Source organism: Anolis sagrei, chromosome 10 (genome assembly GCF_037176765.1).
Source record: "Anolis sagrei isolate rAnoSag1 chromosome 10, rAnoSag1.mat, whole genome shotgun sequence".
NCBI classification, from domain to species: domain Eukaryota; kingdom Metazoa; phylum Chordata; class Lepidosauria; order Squamata; family Dactyloidae; genus Anolis; species Anolis sagrei.
In genome coordinates this window covers 31,194,286-31,220,277 of record NC_090030.1, presented here as the reverse complement: position 1 = coordinate 31,220,277, position 25,992 = coordinate 31,194,286, and the positions used below count along the sequence as shown (strand labels likewise).

The window sequence follows — 25,992 nt, the reverse complement described above, 5'->3', positions numbered from 1 at the left end:
CAAATTTGTCAGGGCACCCGATTTTTTTGAAAGATGGTCCAGAGAGCTACAAAGCTTTCAGTTGAGGAGTTTTGGTGGGGAAAGGTGAAGATAGACTACTGCAACGCACTCTACGTGGGGTTGCCCTTGAAGACTGTTCGGAAACTTCAACTGGTCCAGCGAGTGGCAGCCAGATTGCTCACCGGAGCGACATACAGGGAGCATACCACCCCCTTGTTGTGTCTGCTCCACTGGCTGCCGGTTCAGTTCCGAGCCCAATTCAAGGTGCTGGTTTTGACCTACAAAACCCTGTACGGTTCCGGTCCAGCATATCTGTCTGAACGTATCTCCCTCTACGTCCCACCACGGAATTTAAGATCATCTGAGGGGGCCCTGCTCTCGACCCCACCGCTTTCCCAAGCGAGGCTGGTGGGGACGAGGAGCAGGGCCTTCTCAGTGGTGGCCCCTCACCTGTGGAACTCACTCTCAGTGGATATCAAGGCATCGACATCACTCCTGTCCTTCAGGAGGAAGGTAAAGACATGGTTGTGGGACCAGGCCTTCGGGCAATCTGCTAACTAGGTAAGGACAACCAGACAAATAGGACCAGCAGGACTGATAAATGTGGAAGGAAACTCTGAACTATGAGATAGCGAACATTGACCGGCAATAATTGGTTTGTATCGGTTTGTATGAAGTGATGAGCGGAGTGCCGCAGGGTTCCGTCCTGGGCCTGGTCCTGTTCAACATCTTTATTAATGACTTAGATGAAGGGCTAGAAGGCAGGATCATCAAGTTTGCAGACGACACCAAATTGGGAGGGATAGCCAATAGTCCAGAGGACAGGAGCAGAATTCAAAACGATCTTGACAGATTAGAGAGATGGGCCAAAACTAACAAAATGAAGTTCAACAGTGACAAATGCAAGAGACTCCACTTTGGCAGAAAAAACGAAATGCAAAGATACAGAATGGGGGACGCCTGGCTCGAGGGCAGTACGTGTGAAAAAGATCTTGGAGTCCTCGTGGACAACAAGTTAAACATGAGCCAACAATGTGATGTGGCGGCAAAAAAAGCCAATGGGATTTTGGCCTGCATCAATAGGAGCCTAGTGTCTAGATCTAAGGAAGTAATGCTACCCCTCTATTCTGCTTTGGTTAGACCACATCTGGAATATTGTGTCCAATTCTGGGCACCACAATTCAAGAGAGATATTGACAAGCTGGAATGTGTCCAGAGGAGGGCAACTAAAATGATCAAGGGTCTGGAGAACAAGCCCTATGAGGAGCGGCTTAGGGAACTGGGCATGTTTAGCCTGAAGAAGAGAAGGCTGAGAGGAGATATGATAGCCATGTATAAATCTGTGAGAGGAAGCCACAGGGAGGAGGAGGGAGCAAGCTTGTTTTCTGCTTCCTTGGAGACTAGGACGCGGAACAATGGCTTCAAACTACAAGAGAGGAGATTCCATCTGAACATTAGGAAGAACTTCCTGACTGTGAGAGCCGTTCAGCAGTGGAACTCTCTGCCCCGGAGTGTGGTGGAGGCTCCTTCTTTGGAAGCTTTTAAACAGAGTCTGGATGGCCATCTGTCAGGGGTGATTTGAATGCAATATTCCTGCTTCTTGGCAGAATGGGGTTGGACTGGATGGCCCATGAGGTCTCTTCCAACTCTTTGATTCTATGATTCTATGATTCTATGTATGAAATTTTTATTGGTTTTATTGGTTTTAGCGGGTATAGATGTAATGTATTGTTGTCGAATGCTAATTTGCGTTATTCCGTTTTATTGCTGTTGTATGTTACGGGCATCGAATTGTGCCTTGGATGTGTAAGCCGCCCTGAGTCCCCTTCGGGGTAAGAAGGGCGGGTTAAAAGTAAACCAAATAAATAAATAAATACCTTTAACTTGTCGTCGTGCGTCGTTGTCCTCATCTTAATGCTCTTGATACTGTTTGCCGTGTATGTGGCTTCGCTCCCAATGGTCTCTTCCACTTTGCTTTTCCCTCCACGCTGTTTGCATCTGCAAAGAAAAATGCGCACAGAATGATCTGAGTGTGCATCTAAATGGTAGAATTAATGCAGTTTGATAGACCTTTGAGTACTCGATTCTCCAACTGCAATTGGGCAGGGACGGTCCAAATTAATCCTCTTTAAGGGGAATATGTCCCAGTTTCCACCTTAAATCTAACTTACTTCAATTGTTGCAAACTATAGGTCAGCATTTCTCAACCTGGGGGTCGGGAACCCTGGGGGGGGGGGGTGTCTCAAGGGTACCCCCTTGAGACACCCCCCCTAGGGTTCCCGACCCCCAGGTTGAGAAATGCTGACCTATAGTTTGCAACAATTGAAGTAAGTTAAAAGGGTTGCCAAAGACCATCAGAAAACACAGTATTTTCTGTGTTGTTGTAGGTTTTTTCAGGCTGTACGGCCATGGTCTAGAGGCATTCTCTCCTGACGTTTCGCCTGCATCTATGGCAAGCATCCTCAGAGGTAGTGAGGTCTGTTGGAATTAGGACAATGGGTTTATATATCTGTGGAATGACCAGGGTGAGACAAAGGACTCTTGTCTGCTGGAGCTAGGTGTGAAAGTGCAACAGCACAACAACAGAGAGGAAGCAGGCAGGGACATCTAATTACCCCTCAACAAGAGTTTGCTTCAGGCACAGTCAGCCCATTGTATGCTAATCAAGCCAGTTGAAACATTCACACCTAGCTCCAGCAGACAAGAGTCCTTTGTCTCATTACACAGATATATAAACCCTTTTTCCTAGTTCCAACAGACCTCACTACCTCTGAGTATGCTTGCCATAGATGCAGGAGAAACGTCAGGAGAGAATGCCTCTAGACCATGGCCATACAGCCCGAAAAAACCTACAACAACCCAGTGATTCCGGCCATGAAAGCCTTCGACAATACAGTATTTTCTGCTGGTCATGGGGGTTCTGTGTTGGAAGTTCGGCTCAATTCTATTGTTCGTGGGGTTCAGAATGCTCTTTGATTGTAGGTGAACTATAAATCCCAGGAATTACAACTCCCACAGGACAAAATCAATACCCTCCCCCAATCCCACCAGTATTCAAATTTGGGTGTATTTGTGCCAAATTTGGCCCAGTGATTAAAAAAAAAACAGGCACAAATAGAGAGAAGATTCCATCTGAACACGAGGAAGAACTTCCTGACTGTGAGAGCCGTTCAGCAGTGGAACTCTCTGCCCCGGAGCGTGGTGGAGGCTCATTCTTTGGAAGCTTTTAAACAGGGGCTGGATGGCCATCTGTCAGGGGTGATTTGAATGCAATATTCCTGCTTCTTGGCAGAATGGGGTTGGACTGGATGGCCCACGAGGTCTCTTCCAACTCTTTGCTTCTATGATTCTATATCAGATATTTACATTACTATTCATAACAGCAGAAAAATGACAATTATGAAGTAGCAATGAAACTAATTTTATGGTTGGGTGTCATAGAATCATAGAATCAAAGAGTTGGAAGGGACCTCCTGGGCCATCCAGTCCAACCCCGTTCTGCCAAGAAGCAGGAATATTGCATTCAAATCACCCCTGACAGATGGCCATCCAGCATCTGTTTAAAAGCTTCCAAAGAAGGAGCCTCCACCACACTCCGGGGCAGAGAGTTCCACTGCTGAACGGCTCTCACAGTCAGGAAGTTCTTCCTCGTGTTCAGATGGAATCTCCTCTCTTGTAGTTTGAAGCCATTGTTCCGCGTCCTAGTCTCCAGGGAAGCAGAAAGGAAACTTGCTCCCTCCTCCTCCCTGTGGCCTCCTTTCACATATTGATACACGGCTATCATATCTCCTCTCAGCCTTCTCTTCTTCAGGCTAAACATGCTGTAAGGAAGTTATTGAAACTAGGTATATGTATTTGAACTGTTTAACTATTTGGTTGGCAACCGTAGCTGAAAACTAGAGATAATTGGTTGTATCCATTGTGGCGTTGCCATGGAGACCAAGGCAGGCTAGCAGTACAGAGTGGAAAGTGGGCGGAGCCTAGTGAGAGAAATCTATCTGCGTTTGAAAAGAAGCAGTCAGTTAGGGTTTGGAGCTCGGAGTGAGCAGTTCCAGTTAGGAGGTCGTTTCAGTCAGCCGTCGGAGATAGTAGTTTAGTGGAAGAGCAGTGAGAGGGAATAGCAGTAGGTTTTACAGCCTAGGAAGGCGGGAGGGAGAAAACTAGATAGTTTCTTTAGTCAGGGAAGGCTAAAGAAAGCTAGTTAAGATCGCTAGTCGAGAGAAGACTAGAGATCAGTAGTTTGATCAAGGACAGATCAAATTAGAAAGCTATTCACTAGGCCTGGGTAACAACGGAAAAATTTATTTCTAAAATCGATTTGTATTTGGGGGGTTTTTTTGTTTCGATATTTAAAATAATTACAAATTTTTCCTTTTAAAAAGTTCGATATTTACGAAATTTCGTAAATGGTAAAAAAATTAACGAATCTATTTCCGAAACAATAACGAATCGATTCGTTAATGGCGGACGTGACCGCGAAATACGCTAAAAAACCTCCAAAACCTTCTGAAGCTTCCCTCTCCCTCTGTTCTTGACTGTTGGTGTGATATTATAATTTTTTTTCACTAATTAAACCATAAAACTGGCCCAGACATGCAGAAATAATAACGAAACGACCTGAAAACAATAACGAAACGAATACAATATCGAAATACGAAGCATTTACAAAACGTTTTTGAAAATTCGTTTTTTTTAAATAATTGCTCCAGAATGGTTCGTTATCGTTTTGTAATTGAAAAAATTAACGAATTATTAACGAATTACGAATTAACGAAACGAAACCGCCCAGGCCTACTATTCACCTCAGGAAACATTGCTCAGCAAAGTGCTACATTTCACTAACAGTTGCTATAAGCTGTATCATTTGAAAGAGTGTTACTTAAAGTTCCAGAAGTCATTCAACAACTCGTAACCACACGCTTTGTACAAAATAAACTTGTTCTCTTTTGTTGAAGACTGTTTCATCACAGTCAATCTGCGTCTGTGAAGCCAAATCTTATCATTGATGACCCATATACTTCACGATTGGTGGCAGCTACCCTAGTTTACAATATATTCTTTCCAATAAGTGAGGCCTGAGTTTAATTCCCTCCTTGATCATATACGCGCTTCGTTACACTTGCCCAGCTCTCTAAGCCGCTCCTCGTAGGGCTTGTTCTCCAACAAGTGGGTTGTTGTAGGTTTTTTCGGGCTATATGGCCATGTTCTAGACACATTCTCTCCTCTAGGACAAGTTTTTGATGCCCGTGTCATAGAAGTTTTCCTCCGCCTTTTTTCAGCCAGTTAGTCACTTCAGTTTTCACCTCCTTGTCATTGGAAAAGAGAACGCTTCCAAGCTGTATCCTATCCTGAGTCTTCCTCAGAATGCAGCTGGTTGAGCCAATGCGCTCTCCCTTCTTTTCTCCAATGTAGGCGTTTGCACAATCTTTGCACCTGCCAAAGGATGCTCAGAGCCCTCTCTGTTGTTCTGCCAGAGCCCTGCGGAGTGCAAAGAAAGCTTTGGGCTATGATCTCTTGCGGAGCTTTGCAGTCTGTTTCCCTTTCTCTGCTTTCCCCTCATTTCGCTCTCTCTTCCTAAGCCAGAGCTGAGCTCCAAAGACTGGAATTCATTCAAAGGAGAGACCATTTCTCATCACCACTTTCACGGCCATACTTCAATACCTTGGGAATTTGGGAGGTGTTGTTTGTTGGAATAGAGGAGGTGAAGATGTCATAAAACTGCAACTTCCAGGACACCATCGCTTTAAGCCCTGGCCGTTCAAGTGGTATCAAACTGCATTCATTCTACTATATAATAATAATAATAATAATAATAATAATAATAATAATAATAATAATAACTAGCTGTCCCCTGCCAGGCGTTGCTGTGGCCCAGTCTGTTGATCTGGAATCATAGAATCCTAGAATCAAAGAGTTGGAAGAGACCTCCTGGGCCATCCAGTCCAACCCCATTCTGCCAAGAAGCAGGAATATTGCATTCAAAGCACCCCTGACAGATGGCCACCCAGGCTCTGTTTAAAAGCTTCCAAAGAAGGAGCCTCCACCACACTCCCTCCAGGGCAGAGAGTTCCACTGCTGAACGGCTCTCACAGTCAGGAATTTCTTCCTCATGTTCAGATGGAATCTCCTCTCTTGTAGTTTGAAGCCATTGTTCCCTTGCGTCCTAGTCTCCAAGGAAGCAGAAAACAAGCTTGCTCCCTCCTCCTCCCTGTGGCTTAATCATAGAATCATAGAATCAAAGAGTTGGAAGAGACCTCCTGGGCCATCCAGTCCAACCCCATTCTGCCAAGAAGCAGGAATATTGCATTCAAAGCACCCCTGACAGATGGCCACCCAGGCTCTGTTTAAAAGCTTCCAAAGAAGGAGCCTCCACCACACTCCCTCCAGGGCAGAGAGTTCCACTGCTGAACGGCTCTCACAGTCAGGAATTTCTTCCTCATGTTCAGATGGAATCTCCTCTCTTGTAGTTTGAAGCCATTGTTCCCTTGCGTCCTAGTCTCCAAGGAAGCAGAAAACAAGCTTGCTCCCTCCTCCTCCCTGTGGCTTAATCATAGAATCATAGAATCAAAGAGTTGGAAGAGACCTCATGGGCCATCCAGTCCAACCCCCTGCCAAGAAGCAGGAATATTGCATTCAAATCACCCCTGACAGATGGCCATCCAGCCTCTGCTTAAAAGCTTCCAAAGAAGGAGCCTCCACCACACTCCGGGGCAGAGAGTTCCACTTCTGTACGGCTCTCACAGTCGGGAAGTTCTTCCTAATGTTCAGATGGAATCTCCTCTCTTGTAGTTTGAAGCCATTGTTCCATTGCATCCTAGTCTCCAAGGAAGCAGAAAACAAGCTCGCTCCCTCCTCCTCCCTGTGGCTTCCTCTCACATATTTATACACGGCTATCATATCTCCTCTGAGCCTTCTCTTCTTCAGGCTAAACATGCCCAGCTCCTTAAGCCGCTCCTCATAGGGCTTGTTCTCCAGACCCTTGATCATTTTAGTCGCCCTCCTCTGGACACAGTCCAGCTTGTCAATATCTCTCTTGAATTGTGATACCCAGAACTGGACACAATATTCCAGGTGTGGTCTAACCAAAGCGGAATAGAGCATGGGTAGCATTACTTCCTTAGATCTAGACACTATGCTCCTCTTGATGCATGCCAAAATCCCATTGGCTTTTTTTGCCGCCTCATCACATTGTTGGTTCATGTTTAACTTGTTATCCACGAGGACTCCAAGATCTTTTTCACACGATCATGGTTTCAAGTTTCTGACTTCATGGATTTCTATGTACTAATGGACCTGGTTTACTTCTATGATTATCTTGGTTTTTGGATTGTTACTTTTTTACTATTTTGTAGTGCTTTGCCTACATATATTCGTCAATAAACTGCTTGCTGATTTTACCAAGCTGGTGTGGTGTTTCAGGTCAAAGGTGTTCCTGCTCTGGAGTACGTACGACACAATGAGAGACACAACTGAGCGGACATAAACAAGCGGACCCTGCGAATTTGTGGGACAAACACTAGGAAGATGATGAAGAAGATAAAGACTTCTAGTAGAAAAGCCATGTTAATCTTTTCATTCCTTGTAAAGGTCCATTTATTGCCTCATTTCAAAATACCACCGGACTTATCATAGAATCATAGAATCATAGAATCAAAGAGTTGGAAGAGACCTCATGGGCCATCATCCAGTCCAACCCCCATTCTGCCAAGAAGCAGGAATATTGCATTCAAATCACCCCTGACAGATGGCCATCCAGCCTCTGCTTAAAAGCTTCCAAAGAGGGAGCCTCCACCACACTCCGGGGCAGAGAGTTCCACTGCTGAACGGCTCTCACAGTCAGGAAGTTCTTCCTAATGTTCAGATGGAATCTCCTCTCTTGTAGTTTGAAGCCAGTGTCCCATTGCGTCCTAGTCTCCAAGGAAGCAGAAAACAAGTTTGCTCCCTCCTCCCTGTGGCTTCCTCTCACATATTTATACATGGCTATCATATCTCCTCTCAGCCTTTTCTTCTTCAGGCTAAACATGCCCAGTTCCCCAAGCCGCTCCTCATAGGGCTTGTTCTCCAGACCCTTGATCATTTTACTTCTCCTGTTTGTTCTATTTGTCGCCTTCCTCTTCATGTCTCCTCTTGGAGAGTCAAAATGGACAAAGCCAGCTTGGTCTCTGCTCCATCCCAAACCCGCTGCGACATACATTCTTCAAGGGCTTGTTTATTTACTTCACAGCAGCTGTTCCTGTTGGAGGAGTTGAAAACTTCAGACGTCCCAGTGGGGTGCCCATGTTTTCTGGTAGCTGCTTGTTCTGAGGAAGCCTTAACTCCTTGGAGTCCAACTCGCAATTGGTAAGGCGGCTTCAAAGGCACATCTGGAATCGGCAGGCCATCTTTATTATTTATTTATTTATTTCAGTTGCTTCTACCCCGCCCTTCTCAGCCCGGGAGGGACTCATATAGTAGTCCTGTATAGACTGCTGCAACGCACTCTACGTGGGGTTGCCCTTGAAGACTGTTTAGAAACTTCAACTGGTCCAGCGAGTGGCAGCCAGATTGCTCACCGGAGCATCATACAGGGAGCACACCACCCCCCTGCTGTGTCAGCTCCAAATCAAGGCACAATTCGATGCCCGCATTACATAACAGCAAAGGACAATAACAACATAGAATCATAGAATCATAGAATCAAAGAGTTGGAAGAGACCTCATGGGCCATCCAGTCCAACCCCATTCTGCCAAGAAGCAGGAATATTGCATTCAAATCACCCCTGACAGATGGCCATCCAGCCTCTGCTTAAAAGCTTCCAAAGAGGGAGCCTCCACCACACTCCGGGGCAGAGAGTTCCACTGCTGAATGGCTCTCACAGTCAGGAAGTTCTTCCTAATGTTCAGATGGAATCTCCTCTCTTGTAGTTTGAAGCCATTGTTCCGCATCCTAGTCTCCAAGGAAGCAGAAAACAAGCTTGCTCCCTCCTCCCTGTGGCTTCCTCTCACATATTTATACATGGCTATCATATCTCCTCTCAGCCTTCTCTTCTTCAGGCTAAACATGCCCAGTTCCCCAAGCCGCTCCTCATAGGGCTTGTTCTCCAGACCCTTGATCATATTAGTCGCCCTCCTCTGGACACATTCCAGCTTGTCAATATCTCTCTTGAATTGTGGTGCCCAGAATTGGACACAATATTCCAGGTGTGGTCTAACTAAAGCAGAATAGAGGGTAGCATTACTTCCTTAGATCTAGACACTATGCTCCTATTGATGCAGGCCAAAATCCCATTGGCTTTTTTTGCCGCCACATCACATTCCTGGCTCATGTTTAACTTGTTGTCCACGAGGACTCCAAGATCTTTTTCACACGTACTGCTCTCGAGCCAGGCATTGTCCCCCATTCTGTATCTTTGCATTTCATTTTTTCTGCCAAAGTGGAGTATCTTGCATTTGTCACTGTTGAACTTCATTTTGTTAGTTTTGGCCCATCTCTCTAATCTGTCAAGATCGTTTTGAATTCTGTTGACAAACAGCAGTTTTAGCAGTAACAATTAACAGGAAACAATGATTATAAACGGCAAAAACAACCATAAAAGCAATAAAAGCAATAAAATCAATACAAACCTCAAGTTAAACATGAGCCAACAATGTGATGTGGCGGCAAAAAAAGCCAATGGGATTTTGGCCTGCATCAAGAGGAGCATAGTGTCTAGATCTAAGGAAGTAATGCTCCCCATGCTCTATTCCGCCTTGGTTAGACCACACCTGGAATACTGTGTCCAATTCTGGGCACCACAATTCAAGAGAGATATTGACAAGCTGGAATGTGTTCAGAGGAGGGCGACTAAAATGATCAAGGGTCTGGAGAACAAGCCCTATGAGGAGCGGCTTGGGGAGCTGGGCATGTTTAGCCTGAAGAAGAGAAGGCTGAGAGGAGATATGATAGCCATGTATAAATATGTGAGAGGAAGCCACAGGGAGGAGGGAGCAAGCTTGTTTTCTGCTTCCCTGGAGACTAGGACACGGAACAATGGCTTCAAACTACAAGAGAGGAGATTCCATCTGATCATGAGGAAGAACTTCCTGACTGAGAGAGCCGTTCAGCAGTGGAACTCTCTGCCCCGGAGGGAGTGTGGTGGAGGCTCCTTCTTTGGAAGCTTTTAAACAGAGGCTGGATGGCCATCTGCCAGGGGTGATTTGAATGCAATATTCCTGCTTCTTGGCAGAATGGGGTTGGACTGGATGGCCCATGAGGTCTCTTCCAACTCTTTGATTCTATGATTCTATGATTCTATGATGGTCAGCGTTTCACATACTCATAGTTTAAGTTCCAATTTCCACAAATTGTTGGTCCTATCCATCTGGTTTCCATATCTAATTGTCAGGGTGCCCAAAGGCCTGGTCCCACAACCACGTCTTTACCTTCCTCCTGAAGGCAAGGAGGGATGTTGATGCCCTAATTTCCCCCGGGAGTGAGTTCCACAGGTGGGGGGCCACCACTGAGAAGGCCCTGCTCCTCGTCCCCACCAGCCTCACTTGTGATAGCAGTGGGGTTGAGAGCAGGGCCTCCCCAGATGATCTCAGATTCCGGGGTGGGACGTAGAGGGAGATCCCTTCGGACAGATACGCTGGACCGGAACCGTAAAGGGTTTTGTAGGTCAGAACCAGCACCTTGAATTGTGCTCGGAACTGAATCGGCAGCCAGTGGAGCTGGCACAGCAGGGGGGTGGTGTGCTCCCTGTATGTCGCTCCGGTCAGCAATCTGGCTGCCGCTCGTTGGACCAGCTGAAGTTTCCAAACAGTCTTCAAGGGCAACCCCACGTAGAGTGCATTGCAGTAGTCTATATGGGACTACTATACGAGTCTATACGAGTGCGTTGCAGTAGTCTATCTTCACCTTTCCCCACCAAAACTCCTCAACTGAAAGCTTTGTAGTTCTCTGGACCATCTTTCAAAAAAATCGGGTGCCCTGACAAATTTGTGGATCCTTCACGATGACATGATGGCAACAGTCTTGGACAGCAATGGCTTCCGAAGTGACCCATTCGAGGTGGAATCAGGTGTCAAACAAGGATGTGTTATTGTCCCAGCCTTATTTTCCATCTTCATTGCTATGATACTTCAACTTGTCGATGGGAAGCTTCCCACCGGAGTGGAAATCATTTATCGGACAGATGGCAAGCTATTTAACCTCAGCAGACTGAAAGCCAAAACCAAGGTCACAACTTCTCTTATAGAACTCCAATATGATGATGACAACATTGTTTATGAGACTCAACCTGTATTGTATTTTATGAATTTGCCAGAACGGAAGAAGAAGAAGAGGACGAGGAGGAGAATGAAGAAGAAGAGAAGGAGGGGGAAGGGGAGGAGGAGAAGAGGAAGGAGGAGGAGGGAGGGAGAGAAGAAGAGGAAGAAGGAGGAGGAAGAGGAGGGAGAGAAGAAGAGGAGGAGGAGGAGGAGAATAAAGAAGAAGAGAAAGAAGAAAAAGAGGATGAAGCCAGCGGAAGAGGAGGAAGAAGGAGCAAGAGGAGAAGAAGATAAAGAGGAAGTGAGGAGGAGGAAGAAGAAGAGAAGAAATATCAAGAAGAGAAAGAAGAAGAGGGTGAATAAAGAGGAAGAGGAAATGGAGAAGAAAAAGAGGAGGACGAGGAGGGGGAAGAGGAGAAGAAGAGGAAGAAGGAGAAGGAAGAGGAGGAGAGATGAAGAAGAGGAAGAAGATGAAGAAGCAGAGGGGAAGAAGAAGAGGGGGAGGAGAAGAATAAAGAAGAGAAAGAAGAAAAAGAGGACGAAGAGAGAGAAAGAGGAGGAAGAAGGAGTAAGAGAAGAAGAAGATAAAGAGGAAGTGGAGGAGGAGGAAGAAGAAGAGAAGAAAAATCAAAAAGAGAAAGAAGAATAGGGTGAAAAAAGAGGAAGAGGAAATGGAGAAGAAAAAGAGGAGGAGGAAGCAGAGGAGGAGGAGAATAAAGAAGAAGAGAAAGAAGAAAAAGGTTGAAGAGAGAGAAAGAGGAGGAAGAAAGAGGGAGAGGAGAGAAGAAGATAACGAGGAAATGGAGGAGGAAGAAAAAGAAGAGAAGAAAAATCAAGCAGAGAAAAGAGGAGGGTGAAAAAAGAAGAAAAGGAAATGGAGAAGAAAAAGAGGAGGAGGGAGAAGGAGAAGAAGAAGAAGAAGAAGAAGAAGAAGAAGAAGAAGAAGAAGAAGGGGAAGGGGAAGGGGAAGAGGAAGCAGAGGAGGAAGAAGAAGAAGAGGAAGTAGAGGAGTGGAAGAAGAATAAAGAAGAAGACAAAGAAGAAAAAGAGAATGAAGAGAGGGGAAGAGGAGGAAGAAAGAGGAAGAGGAGAAGAAGATAATGAGGAAGTGGAGGAGGAAGAAAAAGAAGAGAAGAAAAATCAAGAAGAGAAAAGAAGAGGGTGAAAAAAGAGGAAAAGGAAATGGAGAAGAAAAAGAGGAGGGGAAGAATAGGGGGAGAAGGTGAAGAAGAAGAAGAGTCAGCAGAGGAGGAGGAAGAAGAGGAGGAAGTAGAGGCGGGGAAGAAGAATAAAGAAGAAGAGAAAGAAGAAAAAGGGGATGAAGAGAGGGGAAGAGGAGGAAGAAAGAGGAAGAGGAGAAGAAGATAATGAGGAAGTGGAGGAGGGAGAAAAAGAAGAGAAGAAAAATCAAGATGAAGAAAGAGGAAGAGAAAGAAGAGGAGGAAGAGGTAGAAAAGGAGGAGGAGGAAGAAAGAGAAGAACAAGGAAGGGGAAGAAGAGGAGGAAGAAAGGTGAAGACAGAAAGGAAAAAGAAAGAAAGGAGAAGACAAAAAGATGGAGAAGAAGAGGAGAAAGAAGGAGGTTAGTAGCAGTGTGGCTGTCAAACGGGGCAGGGAATGATGAGGTGACCTCACTGACTTCCCACATATCTCAAGCAGCCAAAATGCATCCCAGGAGTGGCATGCGTGAAGACACAAAAGCCGTGCCTGCAAGGTATGACTCACGGGAGCCTCTGTGTCTCTGTGCATCATCACACGCGGCACACTTACATCTCTAAATATATATCCTGAGCTTCTTGCACAAGTTGCCAGGCAACCGCAAAACGCACGGAGGTGGGAGACCTGGCGGCGGCAACCATCAAACGTGGCCACCACTCGGGTATTCCTTGCTGCGCCCTCCACGTTCACAATACTTCCATCCCCTCTTTGAAAGAGGATGTGCGTACCTTCCAACACACGCCATTTCTGTGTAAAGCCGTTTCGTTTTGTGCCTGGAGAGCAAACATTCAATGCCACAGACACACAACATATATATTCAGAGGCTAACATTCCGGTTTCTGGCCACTAAGGAAACTGTCACTTCACCGTCCGTTTGTGACGCTGATGAGGTACTTCCTCATTCTTTGCATGCTTGCTGGAGATTTTTATGGCCTCATAAATTAGTTAAATTAGCCTCCCCACGTAAGTGGTACCCAAATTTCCTACTTGACAGGTGCAACTGTCTTTCGGGCTGCAAAGGTCGACAACAAGCTACACAAATTGGTCGGAATCTCACTCCGACCCCGGCTGGCTTCAAATTCATGACCTTCTGGTCAGTAGTGATCTTAATGTACATATACATGGCAAACATTCAGTGCCATAGACACAACATATATAGACAGACGTTCAGAGACTATTTAACATTCCGGTTTCTGGCCACTTCACCGTCCGTTTGTGATACTGATGAAGTACTTCCTCATTCTTTGCATGCTTGCTGGAGATTTTTATGGCCTCATAAATTAGTTAAATTAGCCTCCCCACATAAGTGGTACCCAAATTTCCTACTTGACAGGTACAACTGTCTTTCGGGCTGCAAAGGTCGACAACAAGCTACACAAATTGGTCGGAAGCTCACTCTGACCCCGGCTGGCTTCGAACTCATGACCTTTTGGTCAGTAGTGATCTTAATGTACATATACATGGCAAACATTCAATGCCAACATATATAGACAGTTACTCAGAGGCTATTTAACATTCCGGTTTCTGGCCACTAGGGAAGCTATCACTTCACCGTCCGTTTGTGACACTGATGAAGTACTTCCTCATTCTTTGCATGCTTGCTGGAGATTTTTATGGCCTCATAAATTAGTTAAATTAGCCTCCCCACATAAGTAGTACCCAAATTTCCTACTTGACAGATGCAACTGTCTTTCGGGCTGCAAAGGTCAACAATAAACTACACAAATTGGTTGGAAGCTCACTCCGACCCCGGCTGGTTTCGAACTCTTGACCATTTGGTCAGTAGTGATCTTAATGTACATATACATGGCAAACATTCAATGCCATAGACACAACATATATAGACAGACATTCAGAGGCTATTTGACATCCCGGTCTCTGGCCACTTCACCATCCGTTTGTGACACTGACGAAGTACTTCCTCATTCTTTGCATGCTTGCTGGAGATTTTTATGGCCTCATACATTAGTTAAATTAGCCTCCCCATGTAAGTGGTACCCAAATTTCCTACTTGACAGCTGCAATTGTCTTTCAAGCTGCAAAGGTCGACAACAAGCTACACAAATTGGTCAGAAGCTCACTCCAACCCCGGCTGGCTTCGAACTCATGACCTTTTGGTCAGTAGTGACCTTAATGTACATATACATGGCAAACATTCAATGCCAACATATATAGACAGACACTCAGAGGCTATTTAACATTCCAGTTTCTGGCCACCAGGGAAGCTGTCACTTCACCGTCTGTTTATGACGCTGATGTAGTACTTCCTCATTCTTTGCATGCTTGCTGGAGATTTTTATGGCCTCATAAATTAGTTAAATTAGCCTCCCCACGTAAGTGGTACCTAAATTTCCTACTTGACAGATGCAACTGTCTTTCAGGCTGCAAAGGTTGACAACAAGCTACACAAATTGGTCGGAAGCACACTCTGACCCCGGCTGGCTTCGAACTCATGACCATTTGGTCAGTAGTGATCTTAATGTACATATACATGGCAAACATTCAATGCCAACATATATAGACAGACACTCAGAGGCTATTTAACATTCCGGTTTCTGGCCACTAGGGAAGCTGTCACTTCACTGTTTGTGACGCTGATGAAGTACTTCCTCATTCTTTGCATGCTTGCTGGAGATTTTTATGGCCTCATAAATTTGTTAAATTAGCCTCCCCACGTAAGTGGTACCCAAATTTCCTACTTGACAGATGCAACTGTCTTTCGGGCTGCAAAGTTCGACAACAAGCTACACAAATTGGTCAGAAGCTCACTCCGACCCCGGCTGGCTTCGAACTCATGACCTTTTAGTGAGTAGTGATCTTAATGTGCATATACATGGCAAACATTCAAGCCATAGACACAACATATATAGACAGGCACTCAGAGGCTATTTAACATTCCGGTTTCTGTCCACCAGGGAAGTTGTCACTTCACCATCCGTTTGTGATACTGATGAAGTACTTCCTCATTCTTTGCATGCTTGCTGGAGATTTTTATGGCCTCATAAATTAGTTAAATTAGCCTCCCCACTTAAGTGGTATCTAAATTTCCTACTTGATAGATGCAACTGTCTTTCGGCCTGCAAAGGTTGACAACAAGCTACACAAATTGGTCGGAAGCTCACTCTGACCCCGGCTGGCTTCGAACTCATGACCTTTTGGTCATTAGTGATCTTAATGTACATATACATGGCAAACATTCAATGCCATAGACACAACATATATAGACAGGCACTCAGAGGCTATTTAGCATTCCGGTTTCTGGCCACCAGGAAAGCTGTCACTTCACCGTCCGTTTGTGACGCTGATGAAGTACTTCCTCATTCTTTACATGCTTGCTGGAGATTTTTATGGCCTCATAAATTAGTTAAATTAGCCTCCCCACGTAAGTGGTACCCAAATTTCCTACTTGACAGGTGCAACTGTCTTTCGGGCTGCAAAGGTCGACAACAAGCTACACAAATTGGTCGGAAGTTCACTCCAACCTGGGCTGGCTTTGAACTCACGACCCTTTGTTCAGTAGTGATCTTAATGTACATATACATGGCAAACATTCAATGCCAACATATATAGACAGACACTCAGAGGGTATTTAACATTCCGGTTTCTGGCCACTAGGGAAGCTATCACTTCACCGTCCGTTTGTGATGCTGATGAAGTACTTCCTCATTCTTTGCATGCTTGCTGGAGATTTTTATGGCCTCATAAATTAGTTAAATTAGCCTCCCCACTTAAGTGGTACCCAAATTTCCTATTTGACAGATGCAACTCTCTTTTGGGCTGCAAAGGTTGACAACAAGCTACACAAATTGGTCGGAAGCTCAATCCGACCTGGGCTGGCTTCGAACTCAATGGGATTTTGGCCTGCATCAATAGGAGGGTAGTGTCTAGATCTAGGGAGGTAATGCTACCCCTCTATCAAGTTTGGATCATCAAGTTTGCAGACGACACTAAATTGGGAGGGAGAGCCAATACTCCAGAGGACAGGAGCCGGATTCAAAACGATCTTGACAGATTAGAGAGATGATGGGCCAAAACTAACAAAATGAAGTTCGATAGTGACAAATGCAAGATACTCCACTTAGGCAGGAAAAACGAAATGCAAAGATACAGAATGGGGGACAATGCCTGGCTCGAGAGCAGTACGTGTGAAAAAGATCTTGGAGTCCTCGTGGACAACAAGTTAAACATGAGCCAACAATGTGATGTGGCGGCAAAAAAAGCCAATGGGATTTTGTCCTGCATCAAGAGGAGCATAGTGTCTAGATCCAGGGAAGCCATGCTCCCCATGCTCTATTCTGCTCTGGTTAGAACACACCTGGAATACTGTGTCCAATTCTGGGCACCACAATTCAAGAGAGATATTGACAAGCTGGAATGTGTCCAGAGGAGAGCGACTAAAATGATCAAGGGTCTGTAGAACAAGCCCTATGAGGAGCGGCTTAAGGAGCTGGGCATGTTTAGCCTGAAGAAGAGAAGGATGAATCATAGAATCATAGAATCATAGAATCAAAGAGTTGGAAGAGACCTCATGGGCCATCCAGTCCAACCCCCTGCCAAGAAGCAGGAATATTGCATTCAAATCACCCCTGACAGATGGCCATCCAGCCTCTACTTAAAAGCTTCCAAAGAAGGAGCCTCCAGATATGATTGCCATGTATAAATATGTGAGAGGAAGCCACAGGGAGGAGGGAGCAAGCTTTTTTTCTGCTTCCCTGGAGACTAGGACGCAATGGAACAATGGCTTCAAACTACAAGAAAGGAGATTCCATCTGAACATTAGGAAGAACTTCCTGACTATGAGAGCTGTTCAACAGTGGAACTCTCTGGTGGATGCTCCTTCTTTGGAAACTTTTAAGCAGAGGCTGGATGGCCATCTGTCAGGGGTGATTTGAATGCAATATTCCTGCTTCTTGGCAGAATGGGGTTGGACTGGATGGCACATGAGGTCTCTTCCAACTCTTTGATTCTATGATTCTATGATTCATGACCTTTCGGTCCGTAGTGATCTTAATGCAGCTGACTCCCAGCCAGCTGCGCCACGGTCCTGGTTTTTTCTCCCACCCTGGACATTCCACAGATAAATAAACCCAATTTTTCTAGTTTCCAACAGACCTCACAACCTCTGAGGATGCCTGCCATAGTGAAACATCAGGAGAGAATGCTTCTGGAACATGGCCAGACAGCCCGGAAAGCTCACAGCAAACCAAGACACTTACTGGCTGTCTGTATGACTGCAGGGCTCCCATTCCCAGTGGATGCTGGGCAGCGGAGTCCCGCTCGCCGTGCATTGGAGGCTCTGCTCCTCTCCTTTGGTGACCAAGTCCGGCTTGTAAAAATCCGTCTCCTTTTCATAGATTTTGGGCCTCTCTGGAAAGGAAAGGGAGGAATAAAGGTCAAACGCTGACAAACTTCAAGAAAGATTGGGGACACATTTGTTTGTTTTTTCACAACAACGAGAATGAATATCTAGAACAGTGGTTCTCAACCTGGGGGTCGGGACCCCTGAAGGGGTCACGAAGGGGTGTCAGAGGGGTCGCCAAAGATCATCACAGACAGTATTTTCTGTTGGTCATGGGAGTTCTGTGTGGGAAGTTTGGCCTAATTCTATTGTTGGTGGACTTCAGAATGCTCTTTGGTAGTAGGTGTACTATAAATCCCAGCAACTACAACTACCAAATGTCAAGGTCTATTTTCCCTGAACTTCACCAGTGTTCACATTTGGGCATATTGAATATTTGTGCCAAGTTTGATCCAGATCCATCATTGTTGCTCTCTGGATGTAGACGAACTACAACTCTAAAACCCAAGGTCAATGCCCACCAAACCCTTCCAGTATTTTTTGTTGGTCATGGGAGTTCTGTGTGCCAAGTTTGGTTCAAGTCCATTGTTGGTGGAGTTCAGGGTGCTCTTTGAACATAGGTGAACTATAAATCCCAGCAACTATAACTCCCAAATGTCAAGGTCTATTTCCCCCAAAATTCACCAGTGTACATATTTGGGCATATTGAGTATTTGTGCCAAGTTTGGTACAGACTCCTCATTGTTTGAACCCACAGTGCTCTCTGGATGTAGCTGAACTACAACTCCTAAACTCAAGGTCAATGCCCACCAAACCCCATCCTCCCATCCACCCACCAATCCTCCTATCCCAACCCCACCAGTATTCAAATTTGGGCATATTGGGTATTTGTGCCAAATTTGGTCCAGTAAATGAGAATACATCCTGCATATCAGATATTTACATACCAATTCATAACAGGAGCAAAATTACAATTATGAAGTAGCAACGAAAATAATTTAATGGCTGGGGGTCACCACAACATGAGGAACTGTATTAAGGGGTCATGGCATTAGGAACGTTGAGAACCACTGATCTAGAATTTGTGGAAAATGAATATTATTGAAATGGAAGTGCAATTATATCAGGTATGGACAAACCCAAGTCCGGGAGGCGAAGAGGGCTCTTTTCTCAGGCCCTCTTCTCCCTCACTGTCCTATCCTTTCTACCTTTCTCTCTTTCCTTCCTCCTCTCCTTCTCCTTCCCTTCCATCCTTTCATCCTTCCTTCCTTCCATTATTTCCTTCTTCTCTCCTTCTCTCCATCCCTTCCTTACCACCCTCTTTCTCACTCCCTCCTTCCTTCCCCTGCCATCCGTTTGCCCTTCCTTCCTTCTCCCTCTCCCTCTTTCTCCTACTTCCCTTCCCTTTCCTTCTTTCTCTCTTTCATCCTTCCCCTCCTTCTTCCTCCCTTCTTCCATTCCCTTCCGCATTTTTGTCCTTCCTTCTCTCTTTTCTTCCTCCTTCCTTCCTTCCTTCCTTCCTTCCTTTCTTTCTTTCCCTCCCTCCCTCCCTCCCCTTTCTTTCTTTCTTTCTTTCTTTCTTTCCAGCTTTTATATTCCACCCTTCTCACCCCGCAGGGGACTCAGGGCGGATTACAGTGTACACATATATGGTAAACATTCAGTGCCAATTTTAACATACAACATATACAGACATACACAGAGGCTATTTAACTTTTTCTGGCCACCAGGGGAGCTGTTGCTTTCATCGTCCATCTGCGACGCTGATGAAGCACTTCCACATTCCCCGCATGCTTCCCCGCTGGAATGCTTTGCTGGAGTCTTCTTTATGGCCTCATAAGTCAGTTAATTTAGCCTCCCCACACTTTAAGGTGGTACCCAATTTTCCTACTTGACAGATGCAACTGTCTTTCGGGTTGCAAAGGTCGACAACAGGCTACACACAATTGGTTGGAAACCCACTCCAACCCGGGCTGATGAAGCACTTCTGCATTTCCCGCATGCTTCCACGCTGGAATGCTTTGCTGGGGTCTTCTTTATGGCCTCATAAATCAGTTAATTTAGCCTCCCCACACTGTGAGGTGGTACCCAATTTTCCTACTTAACAGATGCAACTGTCTTTCGGGTTGCAAAGGTCGACAACAGGCTACACACAATTGGTTGGAAACCCACTCCAACCCGGGCTGATGAAGCACTTCCGCATTCCCCACATGTTTCCACGCTGGAATGCTTTGCTGGGGTCTTCTTTATGGCCTCATAAATCAGTTAATTTAGCCTCCCCACACTTTAAGGTGGTACCCAATTTTCCTACTTGACAGATGCAACTGTCTTTCGGGTTGCAAAGGTCAACAACAGGCTACACACAATTGGTTGGAAACCCACTCCAACCCGGGCTGGCTTCAAACTCATGACCTTTTGGTCAGAGTGATCTTAATGCAGCTGACACTCAGCCACAATCCCTCTTTCCTATATTTGTATACCGCCTTTCTCAGCCAGTTGGCGACTCAAGGTGGTTTACAACAAATCAGTACACATAATATCATAATACAGGTTAAAACATTAAAACAATATAAACCACAACAGAGGCAATAAAAAACACCATTAGCGTCCCCTTATTATAAAAACATTGTCCAATTCCATCGTCAAGTCTTTCAATTTCCTATATCAGTTACTCTGGATTTGTAAACGCTTCATCAAACAACCATGTTTTAACTTGTCTCCGGAACGTTAAGAGGAAGGGAGAGAGCCGATCTGATCTCCCTAGGGAGAGCGTTCCATAGCCGAGGGGCCACCACTGAGAAGACCCTGTCTCTTGTCCCCGCCAACCGTATTTGTGAAGAAGGCGAGATCGAGAGCAGGGCCTCCCGAGATGATCTTAAGGTCCTAAATGGTTCATAAGAGGAGATACGTTTGGACAGGTAGATTGGGTCAGAACTATTTAAGGCTTTGTAGGCTAACAACAAGGCAGCAGGAGACGACGGGATCCCAGCTGAACTGTTTAAAATCTTAAAAGATGATGCTGTCAAGGTGACGCATGCCATATGCCAGCAAATATGGAAAACACAAGAATGGCCATCAGACTGGAAAAAATCAACCTATATCCCCATACCAAAAAAGGGAAATGCGAAAGACTGCTCCAACTTCCGTACAGTGGCCCTTATTTCTCATGCCAGTAAGGTAATGCTCAAGATCCTGCAAGAAAGACTCCAGCAATACATGGAGTGAGAGTTGCCAGATCATAGAATCATAGAATCCTAGAATCAAAGAGTTGGAAGAGACCTCATGGGCCATCCAGTCCAACCCCCTGCCAAGAAGCAGGAATATTGCATTCAAATCACCCCTGACAGATGGCCATCCAGCCTCTGCTTAAAAGCTTCCAAAGAAGGAGCCTCCACCACACTCCGGGGCAGAGAGTTCCACTGCTGAATGGCTCTCACAGTCAGGAAGTTCTTCCTCATGTTCAGATGGAATCTCCTCTCTTGTAGTTTGAAGCCATTGTTCTGCGTCCTAGTCTCCAAGGAAGCAGAAAACAAGCTTGCTCCCTCCTCCCTGTGGCTTCCTCTCACATATTTATACATGGCTATCATATCTCCTCTCAGCCTTCTCTTCTTCAGGCTAAACATGCCCAGTTCCCTAAGCCGCTCCTCATAGGGCTTGTTCTCCAGACCCTTGATCATTTTAGTCGCCCTCCTCTGGACACTTTCCAGCTTGTCAATATCTCTCTTGAATTGTGGTGCCCAGAATTGGACACAATATTCCAGGTGTGGTCTGACCAAAGCAGAATAGAGGGGTAGCATTACTTCCTTAGATCTAGTTCAAGCTGGGTTCAGAAAAGGCAGAGGAACGAGAGACCAGAATGCCAATATCCGCTGCATAATGGAGAAAGGCAGGGAGTTTCAGAAAAACATCTATTTCTGCTTCATTGACTCTTCTAAAGCCTTTGACTGTGTGGATCATCATAAATTGTGGCAAGTTCTTGGAGGGATGGGCATCCCAAGCCCCCTTCCCTCTCTCCTGAGGAATCTGGACAAGGACCAAGTAGCCACAGTCAGAACTGACCACGGAGGAACAGACTGGTTCAAGATCGGGAAAGGCGTCCGGCAAGGCTGCATCCTCTCACCCAACCTTTTCAACGTGTATGCAGAACACATCCTGCGATGTACGGGGCTTGAGGAATGCAAAGCTGGGGTGAAGAAACATTAACAACCTCAGATATGCAGATGACACCACTCTGATGGCCGAAAGCGAGGAGGAGCTGAGGAGCCTTCTAATCAAGGTGAAAGAAGAAAGCACAAAAGCTGGGTTGCAGCTAAACATCAAAAAAGCCAAGATTATGGCAACAAGAATGATTGACAACTGGAAAATAGAGGGAGAAAATGTGGAGGCCATGACAGGGTTTGTATTTCTAGGCGCAAAGATGACTGCAGATGCAGACTGTGGCCAGGAAATCAGAAGACGCTTACTTCTTGGGAGGAGAGCAATGTCCAGTCTTGATAAAATAGTAAAGAGTAGAGACATCAGACTGGCAACCAAGATCCGCATAGTCCAAGCCATGGTATTCCCTGTAGTCACCTATAGATGTGAGAGCTGGACCTTAGGGAAGGCTGAGCGAAGGAAGAGAGATGCTTTTGAGCTGTGGTGTTGGAGGAAAGTGCTGAGAGTGCCTTGGACTGCGAGAAGATCCAACCAGTCCATCCTCCAGGAAATAAAGCCCGACTGCTCATTGGAGGGAAGGAGACTAGAGACAAAGTGGAAGTCCTTTGGCCACATCATGAGGAGACAGCAAAGCCTAGAGAAGGGAATGATGCTGGGGAAAGTGGAAGGCAAAAGGAAGAGGGGCCGACCAAGGGCAAGATGGATGGATGGCATCCTTGAAGTGACTGGACTGACCTTGAAGGAGCTGGGGGTGGTGACGGCCGACAGGGAGCTCTGGCGTGGACTGGTCCATGAGGTCACGAAGTCGGAGACGACTGAACGAATGAAGAACAACAAGGCTAAAGCCAGCACTGAATTGTGCCCAGTGGCAGACTGGCAGCCAGTGGAGCTGGCGCAGCAGAGGGGTTGTATACTCCCTGAGCGCCTCTCCTATTAAGAATCTGGCGGCTGGCCGTTGGACCAATTGAAGCTTCCGGACAATCTTCAAAGGCAGCCCCACGTAGAGAGCATTGCAGTAGTCTATATGTTGTTTTGCTATTGTAAATTTTGAGTTTTTTAATACTGGTAGCCAGATTTTGTTCATTTTCATGGTTTCTTCCTTTCTGTTGAAATTGTCCACATGCTTGTGGATTTCAATGGCTTCTCTGTGTAGTCTGAAATGGTGGTTGTTGGAGTGGTCCAGTATTTCTGTGTTCTCAAATAATATGCTGTGTCCAGGTTGGTTCATCAGGTGCTCTGCTATGGCTGATTTCTCTGGTTGGAGTAGTTTGCAAAACAAAACAGGCACATAAAATCACTCTCAACATGGGATTCCCCCCAGGCACTTCCAAGCCATTGAATGCTAATCAAGGTGGAAACATTCACAGCTAGCCCCAGCAGACAAAAGTCCTTTGTCTCAACCTGGTCATTCCACAGATATATAAACCCATTTTTCCTACTTCCAACAGACCTCACTACCTCTGAGGATGCTTGCCATAGATGCAGGCGAAACGTCAGGAGAAAAATTGCCTCCAGAACATGGCCATATAGCCCGGAAAATCCTACAACAACCCAGTGATTCCGGCCATGAAAGCCTTCGACAATACAATTCTGCCTGTGTTGTTTTCTCCTATTGGGTCTCACTTCCAACGGTACCTGCCTAGGGTTGTGCCATTGTTCATGTCTTTCCTTTTCCTCCTTTGTGCGCAAACAAATTGCATTTCAGAGCAGCTCCTTGTTCATTGCAATGGGCCAAGGCTGAATGTGTAGCCTGGACCTTTTTTTAAACAAACGCCAGTCTCTAAATATAGCTTTAAAGTGTGCATCTCACGACACAAATTTAAGAAGACAAGGGCCGTGAAGCAAAGCTGTTTCTGCAAATCACGTGCAGGCTGCCAAGTGGTGTGAATTCAGAGCGGACCAAAGCGATCCGCTTGCAAAGAATTAACAAGAGCCAAACAGGCACGGATTTTCTGTTGGCAAATAACACATTGGTCACCAAATAACCTATTTATTTCACCAGTCTAGGGCCTCTACATGCATTCCCATGGGAGGAGTGCAGTACATAACTTTAGTTCACAGTTTCAAGAAATACCGTATATACTCGAGTATAAGCCGACCCGAATATAAGCTGAGGCACCTAATTTTGCCACAAAAAACTGGGAAATCTTATTGACTCGAGTATTTATTTATTTATTTATTATTTGAACTTATATGCCACCACTCCCCTGGGGCTCGGAGCAGCTTACCATAACAGGCTAAAATCTAACACAATTTAAAACAATTTTAAAACAATCAGAGATCAAAGGCCCGTCAAAATAGATATGTCTTGCATGCCCTGCGGAAAGCTGATAAATCCCGCAAAGCATGGACTTCAGGTGGCAGAGTATTCCAGAGCGATGGTGCCACTGCTGTGAAGGCTCTGCGTCTGGTTGCTGTTAGACGCAAGGTCTTGACACTGGGGACTTCCAATAGATCTTGGTCCTCAGAACGGAGGGATCTCTGGGGTTGGGAGGGGGTGAGGCGGTCCCTCAGGTACATTGGCCCCAGACCATGCAAGGCCTTCAAGGTGAGTACCATCCCTTTGAAAGTGATCCGGTGCTCAGTTGGTAACCAATGCAGCTGCAGTAAGATTGGTGTTATGTGGCATCTCATTGGAGTTCCCGCAAGAAGCCGAGCAGCTGCGTTTTGTACCAGCTTGAGCTTCCGGATCACCGACAGAGGAAGGCCAATGTATGAGTATAAGCCGAGGGTGAGAAATGCAGCCGCTACTGGTCAATTTGACAGATGGCCATCCAGTCTTTCTGTCATTCCCTCCCCCCCCCCCTTCACGGAGCATGAGCTTTCCTCAGCGGTGGCAGAGGAGGGGGGGAGCCCCTGCGGCAGGCTTTTCTGGGGGCTTGCTCTCCTTCTTCCTTGTCCCATGCGCGGCCGCGGTGGCGGGGGCAGCGGCGGGAGGAAGCAGAAAAGCCGAGCATGGGACAAGGGAAAGGCGCACACCGCTCCCCTTCCTCTCTGGCCACGCTCACCTTCCTCAGCAGCGGAGGCAGGAAAGATGCGCAAGGGAGAAGGGAAAGGTGCGCGCCTTTGTCTCCTCCCATGCCCTGTGCATGTTGGGGTTCAGCCTGATCCTGATCTGTGTGAACTGGATTCTCTGATAGTTTTTCCAACTGAGCAAGCTCTCCCTGACAGTGTGGAATCTGTTGTTGATGCTGAGGTCAGTGGCGAGGAAAGTGAAACTCAACAGCTGGAGGAAAATGTTTTGGAAGCTACCCGTGATATCTCTCCACCTGGGTTTTTTAATGAGGACCGAAGAGAACAGATAGTTAGAGACAGAAATGTTTCACAGTTTCTACGAAGGTCAAATCGTTTACAGGAGAGACAGGCCCAGGCTTCAAAGTCAAGGGGCCTTTCAAAGAATATCTTCTTTGGTTTAAGGGGCCTCCTGCTGGGTGTCTCTTTAGATCAAGCAACGTTTGGGACTGGCTGTGCCTTGGCAGAATTCCTGTGTTCCATGGCCGGTAATCCCAGAGGCTTCTAGTTTTCAAGTTCATGGTTAGCGAGAGGCTAGCAGGTTCCTGGTTCTTGTATTGTGGCTTTTGGAATTTTGCTCAAGTTCAGAGATTCTACTGACTGCTGTGTTTCTATTGTGGCTTTTTGACTTTGCATTTACCTTTCTTTTGTAACCAATTTTTCATCAATAAACAAGGATTGTTTTTCCTACAGTCCAGTGTGGTGGATTTAATCTTATGGTCTTGTTTCTTGATCTGGGATGCAACAGTGCGCACCTTTACCGCTGCTGCCAAGGAAGGTGCACAGGGCATGGGAGGAGAGAAAGGCACGCACCTTACCCTTCTCCCTCGCATGTCTTTCCTGCCTCCACTGCTGAAGAAGGTGCGCACGTGGCAAGAGAAGAAGGGGAGCAGCGCACACTTTCCCCTCCCCCCCTTGCCCCATGCGTGGCTTTTCTGCTTCCTCCTGGTGCTACCCCCACCACCATGGCTGCACATGGGACAAGGAAGAAGGAGAGCAAGCCTGTGGAAAAGCCTGCCACAGGGGCTTCCTGCTCCTCTGCCACCACCAAGGATGCCAAGGAAGGCTTGCCTTTCCCTC

At 46.1% G+C, this 25,992-nt stretch overlaps 1 protein-coding gene across 2 annotated transcripts in view; it reads right to left on the bottom strand.

Annotated features, from left to right (window-relative positions):
• LOC132763093 (vascular endothelial growth factor receptor kdr-like) overlaps nucleotides 1-25,992 on the bottom strand; it is a 290,667-nt gene that overhangs the window by 119,316 nt on the left and 145,359 nt on the right. For both annotated transcript variants that reach the window (XM_067471671.1, XM_067471670.1), the window contains exons 10-11: nucleotides 17,663-17,813; nucleotides 1,878-1,998 (exon numbers count right to left, since the gene is read on the bottom strand). In XM_067471671.1, coding sequence (XP_067327772.1) covers nucleotides 1,878-1,998; nucleotides 17,663-17,813 — 272 coding nt within the window. The remainder of the gene's footprint in view (nucleotides 1-1,877; nucleotides 1,999-17,662; nucleotides 17,814-25,992) is intronic.